This window comes from Lagopus muta, chromosome 11 (genome assembly GCF_023343835.1).
Source record: "Lagopus muta isolate bLagMut1 chromosome 11, bLagMut1 primary, whole genome shotgun sequence".
Lineage (NCBI taxonomy): Eukaryota > Metazoa > Chordata > Aves > Galliformes > Phasianidae > Lagopus > Lagopus muta.
The window spans coordinates 15,244,946-15,259,408 of NC_064443.1; the positions used below are offsets into that span (position 1 = coordinate 15,244,946).

A 14,463-nucleotide genomic window follows, 5' to 3' on the forward strand; every position below is an offset into this window, starting at 1 on the left:
TCAACACTGAACAACTGTGAAATAAGAAAGATGTGGCTAAAGCAGACAAAAGATGTGTTTTTTTGAACTGCGGCTCTACACACTATTAAATAAGTCACAAACTACGGTACCTTTATGGGTTTTTATTAATAAATATGTTAACAGCACTGATGATACTTGAACATAATTCTGCAGTACTGCATGCAGCAGCTGATGGGTGACTGCAAACAGACATGTCCCTAAATTCAGGCAGTTTTCATTCACCCTTCTATGTTTACTTGCAAACAAAGTAATCTCTTCAATACTTCACACATTTCATACAATTGGGCAAATCTCAGTGTCAAATAAAAGGAAATTGATCATTTTAGTTCTACTGCTCTCTCTTGGATTTACAGTGGCAGCAAGCATTCAGGAGTGCTGTGATTTGAATCCAGGCGCAGCGGTTCTTTCTTAAAGGTCTCACTCTGCATATACATGTATGCATATACGTTAAAAATTAAAAAGACAAGAAGACTTTTGGCCACTCTACAATTTCCATGTGTCTGAAAGCGTATCAGCGTTAACATTTTGACACAAAAACTTGGGAAAAAGTGTATTCCTATACATCCGAGTTCTGTACATTAATAAGTATTTATACAAATATAATCCACCAAATATTGGCTTCTACTTAAAATTCTGAAATATGGTGATTCATTTGTATTACCTAACCTTCAGCAGTGCCAGTACTAGCATGAACTTTTCAGTTAATTTAAGATCCACAGAGTACATTTGTTTTACGAAGTGGGTACAGATTTCCCTCGCTGTATAACCTGCTTATTTATGCATAAATTAAGTGGTAAAGTGGAGTTTGAACAGCATCGTCTGTGGCGTAGTAACATCAGCAACTGCAAGCTCCTGGCCATCAACAAGTCCCAGCTCTAAAACAGAAAGAGAAGTTTAAATATAGCAAATCCACGTTTAAAAATAGATAGATATGAACGTCCTTCACACAAACCACACACACAATGAAATAAAGCTGCGAATTACTCACTAGCTAAACCAATATTCATCTAATTCAGCTGGGAAACTAACAGGACTTATCAAAACCTACACAAGCAACCACTAAAGCACCTTTAGCCTACATCAGTTATCAGCTTGCTTTGTTACAGCTTTTTGTAATACCTCCTGGTGCAGCAGCTGAAAGTTCACCTCAGAACAGTCTAAAAAGAGCAAGCTGCACTTGACAATGAAGCAACACATGCCATACAGAGGGGCGAAACCAAATGACTATCTTTCTATTTAGAAGTGTATCTTGGAAACCTACATGTGACAACAACAGTATGTTACCATTTAGTGTTTTGGAAAGATTTGGCCTTGTTCGTTCTTCAATTGAAGCTACTGTCTGAAAAAAGTCAAAATATTTCATGTCAAATTCAGGCATGTAAATTTAAATAAAACTATGTAACAAAATTAAGCAGGTTTTGTTTACCTGTAAATAAAGTGTTTTATTTCCTCCATACATGGTTGCAGTGATTGCAGGAGATTTCATTTGCCTATATAAAAAACATTTAAAAACAAAACAAACAAACAAACAAAAAAACCCAGATACAAAAATATAAGTAAAAATTACCTAAAATTATTAGATAAGTCAGAATAGTTGCTTACTTACAATGAAGCATTATTTGTCAAATAATCCAAGATCTCTTGCAGTTTAGCTGATGGAGAAATCTCAATGTTCTGAGGAAGCTGGCTGCAAGCTGGACAGTTCTCCTACAACAGAGCACCACAGGAGCACAGGTTGTGTCTTTCAAAACAACTGCTGTCATAACCTTTTGTGAGAAGATTTGCTTCTCAGTGTTCTTAAGATTGTATTTTATTCCATAAGCTGTGCTTTGCATAGAACAAGTGAAATCTTCAGGATTCGCTTTCAAAAAAGTCAAGGACTGTTTTCCTCCACAGGTCACATCACAAACCCTTCAGACACCAATGTAGTACCAGCACTGACTACAGAGTAGCTGACTGAAGAATGCCCCTGTACCAGAAACTACTTTTTGAAATATTAGGAAACTTTGGCTGAGCAGGCAAAAATTAAACATGTCATTATATATAGTATGCAACAGTTTTTGGTAAATTGGTGAGTAGAAGAAAATCTTCTGTTCTAAGGCCATCAAACAGGGTATCTGTTGATCTGGAGATTAACACTCCAACTTCCTTATGCTACATGGACAAAACACCACCCCAAAAGCATACAAGGTTTAGAACAATAAAAAATTCCACATCCTGCATGCTGAAAACAATATCCTAGAAAAGAACTAGAGTAATAACAGTATAATTTCTGCTTTTAAAACTTTGAAAATACTTGAGTATAGTGCCAGGGACCAGAGAAGTTCAATAGTGAGTGAGTTTCAAACACAAACAAACTGCAGTAAGTTCAATAACAATCAAAGAAATAACCCTGCAAGCCTTTCATGGCACTGACCTTTCTTCCAGCTTCAAATGTGTACGAGTATAATCCATCCACGTCATTGAACACCAAGTAGTTGTTGAGAGGAATGTATGCACTACAATGACAAACACATTTCATGTTAATACATGTCCTTACATTGGAAGCCATGTATGTAATTAGTAAGAAATGAAATACCTTGTGGCTATTTTAAAAACTTCAGTGGCACAAACAGCTGGAATCAGAAAAAAAGAAACAACAAAAACCAATTTGTTTGTTTTTTTACATCCATCTTAGAACATGCAGACATTAGTGCACAAACTGGTAACAAAGAAGCAACCAAAACAACTTCAGGAGGGGAAAAACAAGCACCTGAAGGCAGCTCCATGCACTACCACCACACAGTTGGCACTAATCTGAGATTATGTTAAACCTACATACTGTATTTCCAATTTTTATTTTTCTCATATCTGAAATGCTTTCGCTCACTCCCTGTCACACATGAGCTTAAAATTCATACACAATAATTCAGTTTCTCCAAGTGGGAAACAACAGTAAGACTGTAAGTATAAGTTACTCCCATTTGAAAACTATAGTTATTCCTCCCCAGGTTTCCTATTTCTACCTTACAAAAAATAAAAAGTTGATAAAAGATAGGTGAAATGAGTAAGAAATGACATTCTGGTTCTTCCAGCCTACCTGCAATTACTGCATTTGTAGAAGCTACTGCTGGAATAATTCGTTTTACAACCCCTGTAAAAAAAAACAAAACATATATAGCTTTGTCTTTTTCCAGAACTATAGAGAAAGATTATTTTTAGCTAGAATAATTACAGAAGGGTGTATCCAAAGGTACTTTAAGCACTTTCCAGGAATTTCTATACCGATAAAGTATAATGGCAGGCTGCTCAAGTACTTTGGCATATTATTTATTTTAGTGAATAAAGTCTAAAATACAAGTATGCTGTATTTATTTAGCAGCAGAAATTAATGTAAAACTCAGTTCTATTGCTGGTTAACTGGAAAAATGCAAGGAGAAAAACTTGTATGTGATATTCCCTGTGCAAGAACAAGCTTGCCAAGCTGTATCTATACTTTCACCCAATTCTGAGTGAGTCCATCCAGTCAAACAGCACAGTACGTAGACCAATATCTAGCAAGCTTTTCTATACATACAGGTTTGTACTAAAAAAGAAAGAGGTTCCCTTTTCATTTTTCAGGCCTTCCAAAAAAAGACAGCAAATTCCTAAGCAATCTGGCTTGCTGCTACTGACTAACTGTATTGCCTTCATACCCAAGAAAATACACATAAAAACTTGAAGCTTCAGCTCCTTTCTGCTGTGTATCTGAAAAAGAAGCTGTTTTCAAATGCTTCAAAACTGTGCAGGCATTTGCACATATATATCTATACCTCAGAAGTGAAGTTCACGTTTATCTGTGCCAGAAACCTACCTGCTACAGTCTTACACAGCATAAACTGGCATAAACTGCTGCTGTTGCTAAAAGAGCCAAATCACATTCTTTTGCTCCTACTTTTTGATCCAGAAAATGTGGTAGCAGTTGCTCCAGGTTAAAAATAAAATGGCAAAAAGAATGTTCAGTTTTGTCCCAGATGAAGTTCCTATGAATCATCACTCACATCTAAACATCTGATTCATCATAAAATATTTGTGCTGGCACAGGAGATGAGTTGCTTGTTTCTGTTTTAAGATGTTAAGTGGAAAAGAGCACTATTTCTTTCCCAGCACAGCTGCCAGCTTAGCTTCAATAAATGCAAAGAATGCCAATCCAGGATAACTGCATTAACTAGCCAAGTGTCATACCCTTACCTTGGGTGAGTCTGTATGTAACACCTTTAATATTAAATTGTGATGCTCTTTCCAAAGACTTCTGGTAAATCCACTGTATGTGTTCAGGATCATCTCCATCCAAAGCAACGCCTTCTGCAGCAATTTACAGACAAGTTGCAGTTATAAGACCTCTTCAGAAATAGAGCATTATTTTTTACCTAAACACATCCCTTGTTTTAATTTGTGTAAAAAATAGTAATTCATTTAAATACAAAAGCTTGACACTTTGACACTTCAAATAATCAGAACATAATTTCTACAAACATACTATGTTGTAACACATTTTATGTACAATCTGTCTTAATTCCACAGGTTTATAGAGAGGTTACGTGCTATATTCTGAGTCAGGAAAGATACTGTACAGTAGGAGAAACAGATATCTATCAGTACCTATGAACAAATAATGGACTGGAGAGTGAGTCTGAGAAGAGAAAGATTTATCACCAGCTCGGAGAAGGCCCAGTTTCCAAAGTACAGTGCATCACATTGCTTAGAAGGTCAGTTTGTAGGTGTGTACACTGAACTCAAAACAAAACTGTTAAAATTAGAAACATTACCTCAGTGTCAATGCAATGTAATAATTACCTCCAAAAGGTTGCTCCTTTGGCCACTGCAATATCCTGACATACTCAATACAATGCTCTGGTAGTCTGGGCATGGATGCAATAGTACACATGGGAAAATTGACCTGAGTAGTCGGGGGTGGGGAGAAAAACAGAAAAAAAGGATTTAATCTACGACGTATAGTAGTTGGAAAAGAAACAACCAAACCAGAAAATGGAATACATATAAAAAAAGGAAACATCCCTGTTAATTACCTGTGGTGGATAAAGTTCAAGTGTGCATTCAATACATGCTGTCATACCAGGAATAATCACACGAGCATTTCCTTTGAAACCTTCTGTCCCTCCATCTATTAAAGGTATGATGGAACTTGGATCCAGTACCCCATCTTCGTAACGTAAAAATGACATCTAACGAACAAAAGTGGACTTTGCTGTGCTTTTGCTTGTTTGATTTCACGACTTGCAGGAAAAAATCGGTAACAAGTTTATTCTTAATGGTATGAAATAAGACTGCAGACTTAGTATATGGGCTATTTTAAGTCCATAAAACACCGCATATATGTTGATGCACAAGACTTCTATCTACCATGTTCACCCAACTCCACACACACAAAGCAAGCACCGTTATTTTCTTACCAGTAAACCAGAAGAATTGGTTGGCTGGTTTGAAGGATATGTTTTCTTTTTTTTTAATTCCTGTTAGGTTTAATATTGGTAAGTAGTGACTCCTTTTTAAACAGACTTGCAGTGATGAACCTGCTCAGTTTAATGCCCAACATTCTATGTTGTAACAGCGGGGCAACAGAAGACAACTTTTACAAGTTGGAGAAATGCAAGCACTTAGCTAACGAAAAACAAAAAATCACAATGGTAGCATACAGAGAGGCTGTGGAACTTCCATACTGAAACACACCCAACTGAACAGTGTCCCAGTTAGACATCCTAATTTTGAAACAACCCCTTCAAGGCACTGCACATGCTGACTAACACTCCTCAAGAAAAAGGCAGGTGGGAGCATGGCCTTTATCCTTTTCACAACAACAGTAAGGTAGAAGAGGATACATACAGCTTTGAGTGTGAATAGCCCTTATTTCATTTTAATGATATATTCTATGCAAAGTTCATCAATTTTAGTTACATATACTCAAGCAATAACCAGGCTTTACGAAAATTTAATACTTTACCAGCATGCCATTTATCCATCTTCTTGCAATTATAGAGTCCAGCCCACAAACAATAATATGAAACTCTAGGGGGGAAAAAGTGATATTTAAAGTCTATACTAGTGCATTCTACTGAAGACAACCAATGTATTCTGTCTATAACTTTTCCAGAGTAACTGGCTGTAGTTTAACTACTTTTCCTAGGTCACCAAGACCTAGATAGATACATTTAAGTTTTATCTGTGTACATTTAAGTTTTATCTGTAACAGTCAGTCTAAAATAATCAGCAATCTAGCAAGCATGAAAACAGCAAAAAACAACTGCAGTGTTCCCCTGAAGCACCATGGTGTCTGGCATGCAAACAAATGCAAACACTTACGTCGATAAAAGCTTTCATCCATGTCTTGAATCTTTTTAAAATATCTGAATGTAAGCACAATAAAGGAATATATTTATAATGCATTTGATTTTATTGTTTTCTATTTGCCAGTCTAAAGCCAAAGCATGATATAATCCATCACTATGATTTTATATGAGGCTTTCTTTTAAAACTAAGTGATCAGTATATTCAAAGTTCTTACAGCTGATGCTGTAGCAAGTGGTAAAACAAGTAAGGTAGGCAATGTCACATTTGCACATAGGCGAAAGCTCAGAAGAGAACACTGTTCAGGAAGCTCAAAACATGTGCTCTTACGAAGTCCTACATCAGCAGTGCTGCTCTGTGTTTATAACTGAACAAGTCTTACCACCACATACTCAAAACCTTATGATGAATAAACCTGTAATTCTAACATCCCAGTGAAAATGAAAATATCTAATCTGAATAAAGACTCCGTGGAAAATGCAAAACAGTTTCTTAAAGCTCAGGCTTGTTTCCCTTTGCATATTTACCGCATGTCAAAGCCACTCTGGGAAAGAATTCTCAACCATCAGCTGAATGAATCTGTTCTTTATTGTATAGAAAAAAAAGGACTGCAGCAAAATATTTCAGATACTCTCACCACCTACAGAGTTTTCTAGGCTTTCTGAAGTCTTTGGGGCTACTTCACTCTAAAAGGATACGCTACAACAGCACAGTTGGGGATGCGACTGTTCAGGAATTCTGCTGCAACTTCTGCTTTTGGTCGCCCAACGTCTTTTGGTCTGGAAAAAATAGGAATTACAAATGGATTAATTTGTAACATTCAGTCTTTTGAGAGTTTATTTATGAATACTAAATCAAGTGATTCATTATTACTGTAGGACAACATTGATATGGATAATATTAAGACATTCCTGTAAAGCATTAGATGTGAAAGCCCCAGAGTTATCAAAGTTTACCCCTGAAACAACTGGTATCAGCACACCCACACACCCACAAAAAAAATCTGACTTAAAAAAGGCACCAGGAAAAGTACAATCTCTATTTGCATGCATTATACTTTGGTGTCTCTATCTTCATCAGTCATTAACAACACAGATCTCAGACAAAAAGGAAGAAAAAAGAAGAAATCACGCCTAACATTTAGTTAACTGCAAGTACTATTTTACTATCATGATGTGGAAGTTCAGAAACCTTTAATGACATTTTGCCCATTAAAATAGTGATTGTATTCATATGTGCTGTTTAGATACAAAGAACTAGTCATGAGAACAACACTTACCGAAACAGAAACTGTCGGTTAAGGTTAGACACATCTATGGTATCCATATCTATAACATGGATCTGCCTAAAACCGGACAGTGCCTGTGAAAAGAGATAGGCAACCTCGCTTAATGGGCAATGAAAAGCTTACAGTGCTGCAGGATTCATTCTGAATGCCAAAAAGGCAACCTTTGGAGGAACAAATGTAGGTGTTCTTTGTTCCCTGTGCACATCAGCATGTCAGCTCTCTTTGTTAAAATGCTGGGTTGCTAATGCTGGTATTTGGACAGATGGAATTAGCAACAATTCAGTTGTCAAAGCACTGGCTTTACAGGAGGGGAATGCTCTGTGGTGTTCTGAAGTGACACAAAAAATTGAATCCCATATTCTTTTTTTTCCCTTTCCATATAGACTCAATCTTGTCACACTTAAAAAAATTCAAACTTCTTATTTTATGCTTTTTCTACATCCCACGTGGAATAACTGCACTAAATGCTGCACTGTGAAACTGATTAACAAATGAACAAGAGGACTAAAGATTTTCAGAGCAGAAATTAACCTCTGGAAGAAAAGCAGTAAGAATTTCTGTATGTCGTATTGGGTACCTTTAGTGCTGAACACTCATTTTGTTTCACAGATCAGAGTTCAGCTTTTACCCAGTATTATCAAAGCAGATCAGAAGAGCCTAATAAAGAGAAGAGTGGGCCTAAGACATGAGGAATATACATGTTGGAGCCCTTAAGATATCTTTACTGATGTGTCAAAGACACTGAATACATGTGAACATCATCTAGATCTACTTATGAGCATTTCTTTCTGAAAATTATAAATCATGGTGACTTAAAATCCCTTTGAATGGTGGGGATTGAGCACACATGGCAGATTTATGAAAACGCTTAACACAAGTCTTTCCTCAAAATAAGTCAGCAACAGAGTGCATTTGTTGTGCTCCAATAAGCCCACAATACAGCAGCTCTAGTCAGAAATCAAATCCATCAGCACTACATTTTTGAAGAAAGAAAACTGCTGGGTAGTTTTCAGTCTCTTCAAGCAAAATCCTGCTTAAGCAGAACAGTAACAAAGCAGAACAACATTACTCACAAGTGATGGAACTCGAAACTCTAAGTTAACTGATCTGGAATGACTTCACATGAGGTGAATGATTTATCAAGCTTGGAGGTAATCCATAGTGTAGTGAAATAGCAGTAAATAAAAACCATATTAAACTGAATCAAGTCATAAGTGCTGATTTAGAAACTGTATTTCATAATAATTTACTGTATCAATCCACACATTTTCCATGTAAACTGTAAGGACAGAAGTTTTTACTGTTGAAGGAAGTACATGAACTGCAGTTACTACAGTGTTAGTCCAAACTAAGTGCTGGTAAGTGATACATTACAACAAATAAGAAAGGCTGTGAGGAAGAAAAACAGAGTAATTGAAAAATTAAACTCATAGGTATTTATTGGGTAAATGTCAGACAGCACACTGTCCCATGGCTGCATTTTTAAACACTTAAAAGTTGCTTCTCAGAGCACGCAGAGAATCCGTTACCAGCTAATGCTCTGTCAAGAGAACTACAGAACTCCATAGTGTATTTTCTTTGGTCTTAGACCTATTCTTCCTTAGCCACTTCCATACAGGATAGCACATGTTGATCTGATGGAATAAAGAAGCTTTTTACACAGACTGGATTCAGCAATACAGATGGATTCCTGAGTCTCTGAAGATAAGCTCATGTTTACTGAGAGTCACTATTCAGGAGAGCCAAACGGATTCCAATAACAAGGAGGAGGTCACCACAGGCACTGTGAGACTGGCTCTACTACTGGGTCCAGCATTTCCAGCCTCTCTTTGCATTAATCCAAATGCATAAAAAACTAACTTCAGCTTTGGCTGCTAATAATGAACACTCTATTTTCTACTCTTAGTTATAGTTCATCCCCCAGGTTCTCATAACTGGGGAAAATTCCCAGCATTAGGCCCTACCTATGGCTGTAAATGAACATTTTCCTACGCTTCATAAGCAGCAGCATGTTGCTCCTGAGGACAAGCTCTGAAAGAGTTATAAGTAAATAAGTACAACATCTTACACTACCACCCTTCAAGCTCATTTCGAGGCATAACTGAGATTATAAGAAAAGGATGAAAACTGAGCAATTACCAAGTTTTTCAGGAGTTCACATCCTAATCCTCCTGCTCCGATAACTAGTACTTTACATGTGCTGAGCAGAAATTCAAGCGCCTGTGGAAAATATAAAAGAAACAAACAAAAAATTAATACACTATATGGGAAAATGGATGATTTGTCCTTTGTTTCATACACCTTATTATTGTGTCATCATAAATTTTCAGTACCCAGTAAGCTTCATATAAAACAAGTTAGATAAGTAAAACAGTTTAAGCTTGCAGGAGTAATTATACTTGAACTTTAACCTCTTGTTGAGTTCATGTAATTCCCATATCTCTACTTAAAGGAAAGCAAGTCTTTGGTATCAGTATTCTCTTTGTATTAATTTGGCTGTGAAAAAAAAAGCTCTATTTTGTTATTACTCAGTTCAAGGAAACGTTTCAGTTTATTGCTTTTCCTCCAAGAAGCTTTTTTACATATAATACAAAATAAACATAAATAGAAAACATTGCTGGCCAGATAATTTTTTTTCTGTTAACTATTCTACTAAAGTCAAAGTAGCAAATAATGGAATGGTAAACTTAAAAGGTTCAACACATTCAACTGCGAGCTTTGAAAAAAAAGATACCAAAGCAAGGACAGTAGAAAAAAATTAAGAGAGCCCAAATTTTGCTTTTCCTTATGGAATATCTTTCCCAATTCTGTCAGTACTATTAAGTTTAATTTCTTCAAGTACAAGAAATTCTTTACCGTGCCTAAATATTTAAAAATCAAAAGACAAACACTGCTATTTTTCATGTGAAACTCCAAGATGGAGAATAATTATTATTGTGTACCGTAAAATACATTTCTACATGTGATGGCAAGCTTGCAGTTAAGTTTACAATTTAGAAATAAAAACATATAAAAAGAATACAACACATTCTAAAATAACAACATTCGCCAACTGAAATACACAGCCTTCATGCAGGTTTACTATTCATATACTGCTGATGGTCAATGAATGAAACCATTTACATTACTTTCCAACACACACTACAGTTGTTGCTGTTTTTTATTTAAAGTAAGTGTTTCTCACTTGAGTGCCTGGCTCGAAATCAGGATGTGTGAACGGTCCAGATCGCTCGAGGAACTTCTTTACATGGTTCCAGCGACCTTCCCAGTCTCCAGAGTCCCCATACCCACCATCAACAGCCATTCTGCACAGAACACAGTAAATTCAGCTGCAAAACCATAGAGAAATAGCCACACTTATAAAACGTGCTTTCTTTTTCTCGTATAGGTTAAATTACTCATCAGCCATGCAAAAGTATCCACATATTTATGTTGATCATCTACACGTGTAAGTAATGTGCATGAACATCTGCAGGAGTGAGGTTCATCGGTGGACCCAGTAAGCAATAATATAAACATGCAGAAGATAAAAACTGGCATTTCAATAAATCCCACTGATTTTGTTCTTACTAGTAAAAGTTGACCTGAAAAGAAAAAAAAGGGTCTGCTCTTTTCGCTTTTATTTCCCTCACATTTTAAGAGAACGCGTTAAAAACAAGCTGCTCTTTAGATTTTGAGGGTCCTATTTCCTCAACAAAGTTGAGCATTCTTTTTCTTTTTAATAGACCTTTCAAGAAAGTTCACAAAACAGAATTATCTGTGTTAACTGCAGTTGTGCACTGAGTAACTGCAATCGTGAGGCACTGAAAGAGCGTCACTACTGTGCCCCAGCACTATCACATCTGAATCTCTATAGTAGCTTAAACAAGCATGAAAAGGTATGAATTTTGAACAATCTTCACCTGCCATGAGTACCATGGTATTTATGACACCCTCGTTTTCCAGCTGCCTCCTGAGCCTTTTAGTAATTACTGAATGACCTGAAAAATAAACTTGCAGTTCTCTTCTTCGAAACTACAGAGGCAGAATTTTATATGAAATACTCCCACTACCCTTTCTCCCCTTTTGCAGGTCACTTTTAGTAGTAGACAACTATAAAATTAAACTGTAAGAGACTTACTGGAATAGCTCAAAATCAGCTCACTTATATCATTTCCTAATGTAAGATCACCTACAAGGAATAAGCCTTTGCTTAACACAGCACACCTCCCTTTTTAAGTATGAGCTCCACACGTGAATACAAATGTTTGTTTGCTCTACGTTAATACAAAACTAAGCTGGTTATAAATGAGCTTTGAAAGGCTGGATCGTCATTGATAAGAAGCATCATTTGCTTCCACCTATGAAGAAATACGAAGAGAATTTACATCAATAACTGTTGATCAATGTTTAGAATTTGTCACTCCCTTGGGTCACATCTAGACAGCAAATCTCTCAATCTTCAGAGATTTCAGAAGATGGACAAAACAGTATGATGGCTCTAACTTCTAGTCATAGTTTTGCAGAAGGTTTTCAGTAACGGGAGAAAAACTTAACTGAAAAACAATAAACATATTGGATTCTGCCTGTATTTTGATTGCTGACTCTTTCCTGGTCAACTGTTCGCTTTAGGTATGTTAACCTAGCAGTTGAATAAATTCTTTAAAAAGAGTTTAAGTTCATAGAGGATCTTTTCACCTCTGACCTGCTTTTCTCAGTTTGCATCAAAGTAAGATTTTTAGGAAGGCAGGAAGACAATAAAAATTCCTCCACTGAATCCCGGTCTCAGCTGCTTTAAACCAGTTTTCAGGATGTGTGTGAAATAACAACTTCTGCAAACATAGTATGGATGAATATAAATCATAATAATTGCTTTTATGGATTTTATCTTGCTCTGGAAACAAGTACAGAAGTTAAGCCTGGTGACTGATTCTTTAATCCTTCTTTACAGGCCATAAAAACAGCCACTAAGCAGCTGTACTTCTGTTTAGATGTGAATTTCTCTTTTTAGTGCTCACATGGCAAGACCTTGCCTCACTTTTGTAAATACATTATCTCAGTTTTTACAGAGTTGGACATTGTGGAGATCTGAAAAATACCAGCAACTCAACATGAGGTGTTATGTTTAGCTTCAGAGACAGGTTTATTCTTGTGCTGCCACAGCACAACCAAGCATTCACATCATTAGACGTGAATTTACCAAAATTGTGTGCGTTTCATTGCGTTTTAGATTTTATTCAAAACATCAGAGCACCACAGTCCTTTCAGGCCCACACTTCTCCCTGCCACCTTCGCACACCCAACACTCCATGCTTGTGCAGGACGTGGCATGCACCCCCACAGCCCGCATGCCTCGGGGTTTCTGTGACCCGCACCCCAGTACGGCTCTGGGAGCTTTGGGAAGAGAGCCACAAGGAAATGGAGGGGAACAGTCAAGGGACAGAAGCAGATGAGGTCAGAGACTTCTGCATGTTAGTTTTCAAGGCTGCGCAGAATTTAGAGCTTTAAGAAGCAGAAGCAGCTGCTCTGTAGACGGAAGTATTCACTCTCGGCTAGTTTTGAGTCACCCGCTCCTAGCCTAGCAGCCCTGCCAGGTCCCAGCCAGCAGCAGCTCTCCCACTCCTGCCACAAAGCTCTCAGCACACCAGCCTCCATCATGCCAAGCTTCAAGCCCGCAACCCGCCCCGCGCTGCGGGTGAGCCCCTCGGTCCTCTCCCCAGGAGATTCCTCTTCCCCAGTCCTTGCTGCTCAAGTGCCCTTCCACCTTCCCTTGCTCCTTCTCACCCCCTCAATCTTCTTGCTCCCACAGCCCCTCTCTGCGGCCCTCACAGCAGAGCCGCCCGCTGGCCCAACCTCTCTGCGGGGCTGCGGCTCCCTTCGCTGCCAGCCACCCTTCGACAAGCGCTGCCTGCCCCTGCCGCTCTCCCTGCCCCTGGCCCGGGCCGGCCCGCAGCCCCGCACTAACCCATCCGCCAGCAGCTCCTCTAGCCTCCTTCTTTTCTTCTCCCTAAAAGAGAGAGAATAAAAGAAGGGTCAGTATCGCGCTACAGAGACCGGGGAGGAAGGAGAGGGGACCCCAGGGCCCACCCGTCCCCGGGAAGCGTGGGGAAGGGGCGGCCGAGCACGCACATACAGGGCACTTACGGTTCCTCACCATCCGCCATATTTTTTCCCTCTGCTTCCCATAATGCCCCGCGCGCCGCCGGGCTCCCGCCATGCGCGGCGCCATCATGGGCGGTGCGTCTCCACAGCGGGCGACCATGGCCGCTGAGGCGGGGGGGGAGGGGGGGGGCGAGGGGTTCATGAGGGTCCTTGAGAGTGCGGTACAGCTTACACTACAAGCATTGTGAGACGGAGCTCCAGCAGTCAGCTCTACCATGCCTCAAGTATTTTCTGTTGTCTGGGTGCGCGCAGAAGCACGCTGCTCACAGTCTAAGCGCAGAGCTGGGAAGCAGCCGCGCAGCTCCCGCAGATCGCGGTTATGGCCTCGGGCTCCCGAAAGCACTTTGAGGAATGCAAATGCTTTGTAGATTTGAGAAGCTGCCACAAACCCCAGGCATCGCAGCCACACCCGGCGTGCCGGGACACACCCGTGCCAGGTGCGTGCGTTCAAGCCGTGCGAAACAAAGCGTAAAGACACTCAAAATGTTTTAATGGGAGCAGTTAGAATCATCGTAGCTGCTGTCCAGATTCAAGGTCCTCACCGCCAGCCCTCAGCGTGACCCCGGGCTGCAGAAACCCCACCAGCTTGCGTCCCGCCCCGCTTTCAGGGCACAGCGACCCGGCTTCTCACGCAGCAAACGAGTGACATTTGTGCAGAGCAAACAAACAGACCGTACAGCCGGCCGGTG

The 14,463-nt window shown here is 39.1% G+C and overlaps 1 protein-coding gene across 9 annotated transcripts; it reads right to left on the reverse strand.

The window, feature by feature from the left end:
* Nucleotides 1-107: 107 nt before the first annotated feature.
* Nucleotides 108-14,415, reverse strand: UBA3 (ubiquitin like modifier activating enzyme 3). 9 transcript variants are annotated; one of them, XM_048957298.1, is made up of 18 exons: nt 14,317-14,415; nt 13,578-13,619; nt 10,818-10,962; nt 9,773-9,853; nt 7,625-7,707; nt 7,044-7,124; nt 6,361-6,404; nt 6,002-6,066; nt 5,070-5,225; nt 4,837-4,939; nt 4,231-4,344; nt 3,101-3,154; nt 2,600-2,636; nt 2,438-2,519; nt 1,628-1,728; nt 1,448-1,511; nt 1,306-1,360; nt 108-896 (listed from the first exon to the last, which is right to left on the reverse strand). In XM_048957298.1, the coding sequence occupies exons 3-18, from the start codon at nt 10,935-10,937 to the stop codon at nt 808-810; spliced, it is 1,329 nt and encodes a 442-aa protein (XP_048813255.1). In that variant the 5' UTR covers nt 10,938-10,962; nt 13,578-13,619; nt 14,317-14,415; the 3' UTR covers nt 108-807. The 9 variants fall into 9 exon arrangements, with proteins under 9 accessions (XP_048813255.1, XP_048813254.1, XP_048813250.1 ...); XM_048957297.1 differs by having other exon boundaries at nt 10,818-10,938; nt 14,317-14,414; XM_048957293.1 differs by lacking the exon at nt 14,317-14,415 and adding an exon at nt 13,947-14,236 and having other exon boundaries at nt 10,818-10,938.
* Between the last annotated feature and the right edge of the window lie 48 nt (nt 14,416-14,463).

Coding starts and splice junctions, on each gene's coding strand:
- UBA3 (XM_048957291.1), bottom strand. CDS start 13,798: ATGGGAAGCAGAGGGAAAAAATATGGCGGATG. Junction 4,940..5,069: donor TTGAACTTTATCCACCACAG/GTAATTAACAGG, acceptor CCGACTACTCAG/GTCAATTTTCCCATGTGTAC. Junction 1,361..1,447: donor ATAAAACACTTTATTTACAG/GTAAACAAAACC, acceptor GACTTTTTTCAG/ACAGTAGCTTCAATTGAAGA.